The 6,000-nt window shown below is 45.4% G+C and overlaps 1 protein-coding gene across 4 annotated transcripts in view; it reads left to right on the top strand.

Moving 5' to 3' along the window:
* Positions 1–2,453: 2,453 nt before the first annotated feature.
* Positions 2,454–6,000, top strand: part of magi3a (membrane associated guanylate kinase, WW and PDZ domain containing 3a) — a 154,170-nt gene continuing 150,623 nt past the window's right edge. For all 4 annotated transcript variants that reach the window (XM_088330690.1, XM_088330689.1, XM_088330693.1 and 1 more), the window contains exon 1: positions 2,454–3,538. In XM_088330690.1, coding sequence (XP_088186816.1) covers positions 3,232–3,538 — 307 coding nt within the window. In that variant the 5' untranslated portion in view covers positions 2,454–3,231. The remainder of the gene's footprint in view (positions 3,539–6,000) is intronic.

Genomic DNA, 6,000 nt, shown 5'->3' with positions numbered 1-6,000 from the left:
TACTGTCTTTATTACCTGACCTGACATCAGCATGCTGATAAATATCTAGTCTATCTAGACTAGGGGTGTCAAACTCATTTTAACTTGGGGGCCACACGATAGAACAAACATTCTGTCGGGGGCAGGACTAGTAAATTAAAGAGAAAGAAAAAGAGGGATAAAGACATAAGAGAAAGAGGGAAGGAAAAGGAGAGAGGGCGGGACAAAGAAAGAAAAAGATGGAGAGAGCGTGAGAAACAAAATATAAAAAGTCGTGAGAGAGGGGGAAAAGAAAGGGGAGGAAGAAAAAAATCCAAAGAGAAAAAGAAAGAAGGAGAGAAAAGAGAAAAAAAAGCGCGAAGGGTATGAAGAGAGAAAGAAAAGACAGAAAAGGAAAAAAGGAAGTTAGAGCAAAAGAGGTTAAAAGACACAGAGAGAGAGAGACAAAGAGCAACAAAGGAAGAGAAAAAGAGACACAGAGAGTGAAAGAGACAGAGACAGAGTGGGAGAAAAGGGGTGGAAAAGAGAGAGAGAGAAATAAATACAAGTACAGTGTCTTTGTGAGAGGCACCTGGCTTTGGGAACATCAAGTTGACATATTTCAACCAGCAGCTTGTTTTTCTCTTGCGCTTCTCTGAGTGTTGTCTCGCGGGCCGGATTCAATCCCTTAGGTCTGGCCCGCGGGCCGCCTGTTTGACACCTGTGATCTAGACCAATCTATAAATCCAGATTTGCGTGCTTGCACGTGTGTTCGTTGGTGGTGTTTAGGCTCTAAAACGGCTTAACCGATTTTCTCGAAGATTTACACAGTAGCACTTTAAGCTTCATGGTGTGTTTTTTGCTAGGTTCCATGTCAAAGCACCCACCAACATAAACGATGAACATCTGCTTTTGTGTACAAGCAGCCCTGGAGCGTATGCGGTCATACAGCTCTTTGACACTCCCTAGTGGCTCCCTGGTGCTTTTTCAACAAACCACCGACCCAACAACCTCGCTCAAGTAGAATGGCTGGAAACACCAAGCCCAGCAATGTTGGACCATTATGTTTATTATCTCTAAATCGAAATCTGCCATCTCTGAGATTTATCTCCAAATTAGAAGGGTCTCACCCAGTCAAGTCAAACATTTGGCCCGCGGGCTGTCATTTCTATCAAAAGTTGTTTTTTTTGATAAAAGCAAAGCAAATGCTCCCTCTGACCACTAGAGGGCAGTCAAGAATAGAGTCTCAGCGTTTGTAGACCCAGCCTATAAATTTTACTGATTTATATTCTATTGTATTTTTTTCCCCTGTCTTTCGGCACACCCGATATACTCAGTTTCTCTAAATAGCGCTGTTTGTGCTTTCTGACAAGGTGAGCCACCTGATCCGAGAGCTAGACATTATTGGTTTGACTCTTCATTGCCGATTGTTCTGAATAGTTTAGTTTTTGTTGTAATTGTTTACTGGCCTCAACTATTGTTTACTATGGTTTACAGACCGTCCATCATGGCGCCGTCACGTGGTTAGGTCACGTGCGTTTGTGTGTGTGTTTTCAATGGGTCTACAGAGCGATAGTTACAAACTCAGTTACTTTTTGGAAGAAGTCGTGAATAACTATAATCAATTACTTTCTAAAGTAACGTGCCCAACACTGCTGAACACATCGTACAGGATTGCAGCATTGCATCCAGGGTTGGGTAGGGTTACTTTAACGTGATTACTTTCAATTACTTTTGGATTACTCCAATACCAAATATCCCAATAAAAGACAAAAGAAACTAAATATGAATAAAATTATGACTCACAACACGTGGTAAGCTTTCTATATCTGATCTGGCGTTGATCTCTTTGATCTCCGGCAAAACGAACATAAAATGCGACAGAAACAAAATGAAAATAAATCCAAAGAGCTTGCCAACATCATTTTTGCCGTTCCATGTATTCTGTTACTCCCCATGCCTGCACAACATTTAGTCATTTTATTCATATTTAGTTTCTTTTGTCTTTTATTAGCATATTTGGTATTGGAGTAATCCAAAAGTAATTGAAAGTAATCCAGTTAAATTAACCCTACCCAACCCTGATTGCATCACATTTGGCTTTCATATTTTTGTACTGTGTTCCAACAACAGATTGAAGTTCTACCATACAAACAGAAGAGGGCGGGCTCGCAAAGGAAACGGTTGTAAAGTTCTTACGTAATGCAATACTATAGATTAGTTTTGAAAGTCTTGCTTGTTCCCATATAGAATTTTCAAGCTTCCTGAAGTAGGAACCTCATTTGACCGAGTTTTTAACACGAAAACCATCGTTTTTCCTCAGCAGAACAACTTCTGACATTTTTACTGAAGTTAGTTGAACGCCACACGTCGATCAGAAAAATCCCGCCTCCCACCCTTCGTGATTGGTTGATTCGGCCACGTTTGAGTCCCATCTCTGACTACTGATTGGACAGAAAACCCTCTAATCACAAAGCAACGCGGAACAAGCTGGGAGGGGGTGGCGGGGAGTAAAAAGTTATTGAGTGTAGTCTAATCGGATCATGTTTTGCGCATATACATGTGCTTTGTTTCGTCCAAAACATCCCGTGCGTGTGAAGAAGCCGAACGACGCCCGAAATCAACACATAAGCGGGCGCCCAGTCGAAAAAGGAGAGCAATTCCCTCTGGTTATAGAGGAGGGTCAGGTATGTTTTTCTGTTTCCAAGGGCTGCGCGCTGCTGATGTCACCGCGGAGGAGGAGGGCACCACACAAGGACAGGTGCGCGGCGTAAAGTTGCCGATCCAGTCCGTTCGGATCACGCTTGGAAATAAACAGCTGATACTAGTGATCGAAGGCATCTTGACTGCCATTTGATCAACTTGGCTGCAAATTTTGCCATTTGGATACAAACAAACGAGGAAGACTGCTCGGGAAGCTTCATCGATCGTCTTGGATTAGAAATCAAACGCAACAGAAGGGAAACAAAAAAAAGGAAGACCCGACGTTGTGGGGTCGAGACACCCCAGCACCAGAACCGATACTTCATGTCTCCGTGCAAAACTGACGCAGCCGGTTGTCCGTGCAGAGGAGGGGATGCGCGAGTGATCCAGTGGGGCGACTGAGCGACTTCCATGTGCAAACCCCTCTTGTCCACATCGATTTGGAATATGGAACTCGTCTTTCACAATCTGCAATGATTTTCCGGTGCGTCACTGCGTCATAGCACCGGCAACCGCTCTCGCCTTCAAGGACGATCGTCTTCGGATTGCAAAATAATAGAGCATCCGATCATGTCCAAGACTCTGAAAAAGAAGAAGCACTGGTCGTCTAAAGTCCAGGAGTGCGCCTTGTCGTGGGGGGGATCCAGCGACTTGGTCACGGTGGTGGAGCTGCGAGGCGGTGCGGAGCAAGGGGAGTTCCCCTATCTTGGCCACATTGCAGCCGAGGCCATAGTGTGCCACTCGGGAAGATTCCCTAGCAGCGGAGACGTGCTTCTGGAGGTCAACGGCACTCCGGTGAGTGGACTCACCCACCGGGACACTTTGGCTGTCGTCCGCCACTTCCGAGAGCCCATCCGCCTCAAGACTGTCAAACCAGGTATGCACGTGCGCGCGCACCATCGAGATGTGAGGTCTGTTAGTTTAGAATAGCGGTAGGCACTTTGGTCTGCATGATTTTGCAGGTTTCTCTGCTATAATACAGGTGATTTCAAACACAAGGATATCCCGAAAGACATTTTTTTTAATTAGACACAGAACGTATAGTAATCCTTCCCCTTAATTTTGCAAAATATTCGATGCATCAGAGGACTCGAAATATTTAGTCTCAAAATTGACCCACCTGGATAGTTTCCAGCGGAGCAGTGACGTCTTTGAAAGAACACAACACTTTCAAAATGGTGAATCCTGTTGACACACCATGTGTGGCAGCTCCAAAACAGACAGTGATTGTAATGAACTGTAGTAAACAGCGATTGCGTAACACTCATTTCTGCTTGGAGAACTTTGCTTAACCTGTTGGTGGGGGCCTTGTGGCTGTTCTGTTGGGGTTGACGTCCAAAAGTTGCGTTGGGTAAGTTTACCTACCACCGTTATAGTGTTCCTGTTTGCCTTTTCCTCTTTTTAGGTATGCAATTTTGTCGCAGTAGGTGTAACTTTGTCTGGCTAGCTCTTCAACAGTGTCGATCGGGGCTGAAGATGGCTTTCCTGTCTTATTTGCTTCCGGTTGGCGCCCGTTGGCTGCCCAATTTGCGTTGTTTGGCTGGCGAGCTTGGCATGAGCGCTGGTTTTGCCGTGTTCCTCGGTTTATTTATTCCCGACCAGCTTTTATCGCCATACCGATTCCGGGTTACCCTGGCTCCTCACTGCATATTATGTGGTCGGCCAGCTTTGCGTTTTCCCGCCGAGAGTGCGGCTGCCTTTCGATGATCAGTCCATTTAGATCCCTTTGGTGGCTCTCCCTCAAGTATTTATTTGGCCAATCGGCCCCTTATTACCTGCTGGCGCTTTGTTGTACCATTACTGCATTAACCTGTGACACCACGCCTAGGCATTCTCCATTAAAAATGACATAAACTTTGCTTAAAACACTCCTCTCTGAATAAAGAGGAGGCTTCGTCAGTCTACTGCCATCATGCAGGAGACTGCGAAGCCTGCGGGCCTGGACCAGCAGACTGCGGGACAGCTTCATCCACCAGGCTGTCAGGATGCTGAACTCACCACTCTCTCATCATTGCCCGCTCCATCTAGAGCCTGACTCTCGCCTTTTTTATTTTATTTTTAGTTTTTTTCAACAAATGGACACACGACCTCTGCCTTCAGTAAACTCTTTAACACCCATCCATTATCTGCACCGCTTATCCTCAGTAGGGTTGCGGGGGTGCTGAAGCCCATCCGACCTATCTTTGGGCAGTGGGCAGGGGACACCCTGAACTAGTTGCCAGTCGCAGGGCACACAGAGACGGACAATTCACTCGCTTATTCACACCCAGGGACAATTTGGACCGGCCAATTAACCTGACATACATGTTTTTGGAATGTGGGAGGAAACCGGAGTGCCCTTAGGAAACCCACACAAGCACGGGGTGAACATGCGAACTCCACACAGGAGGTTCGATCTTATGACCTCAGAACTGTGCCGCACACACGCTAACCACTGCCCCGCCGTGCTGCCCCACTTTAACACTTTAGGACCAACATAAGCTAATCTTGCTCATTGCACAATCATGTACATTTGCTTTACAACTCAGAACTTTTGGCACAACTCAGAACTTTTTGTTTACAAGTTACCTCGATGCACTTTATTACTTGTGTGTGCACTATCTACACCTGTGTCTTAGTGTAGTTTGTCCTAGCATAGTGTTTTTTTTAATCTTCTAGACACCAACGGCTGGGAGTAACACAATTTCAATTCTCTGTTTATGCTGCAGAATTGACAATAAAGCCGACTTTGACTTTAACTTGAATCAATCCATAAACCAAAATTTTGGCTGGCTTTCCTGCGTGCCTGTGTTCCTCACATGTCGCCAAAGCTCAAAGCATCAAAGTCGAAGATGAGACGGGCTGTCTTAAATGCATTATCTTGGAAAGTAATTGGAATATGCCAATGAATTATGCAAAAACCATGTAAGGTTTCCTCACATTTTGCATGCATAAGAATTTGGCAATACCTATAACAAGCTCCTGCCAGCTTGCTATTTGAGCTGATTGTTTTGTATGACTTAGGTTGAGGAAGAGAACCCTCCAAACCCTTCGAGAACAGGAGTGTCCGCCTCTGGTTTAGAATCTAAGAGTCAAATCCAGGTTTTGAACGTCTGTTTTTGCTGCAGCAGTACTCTTCCGCCAAACACGTGCATTTGCCCGCGTGCATGAGTGAGCGAGGCCACATCTGGCTGCAGTGCAACATCCGCCTGCCGCCCTTTGTCTGAACTCATTTTGTAATCTTCTTTGCATCCATGCACGGACGTTGCAATTGAGACTATTCAGTGCTAGATGTGTGGACACACTCGTGGTCTGTACCTTTTGTTAGTTTGTGTTTGTGGCTTTTTATGTAGACACTGC

This window comes from Urocampus carinirostris, chromosome 3, assembly GCF_059441175.1.
Source record: "Urocampus carinirostris isolate Australia breed hairy pipefish chromosome 3, RoL_Ucar_1.0, whole genome shotgun sequence".
Classification (NCBI taxonomy): domain Eukaryota; kingdom Metazoa; phylum Chordata; class Actinopteri; order Syngnathiformes; family Syngnathidae; genus Urocampus; species Urocampus carinirostris.
Note: the sequence above shows the minus strand (reverse complement) of the source record. Positions and strands in the feature narration are given on the sequence as shown.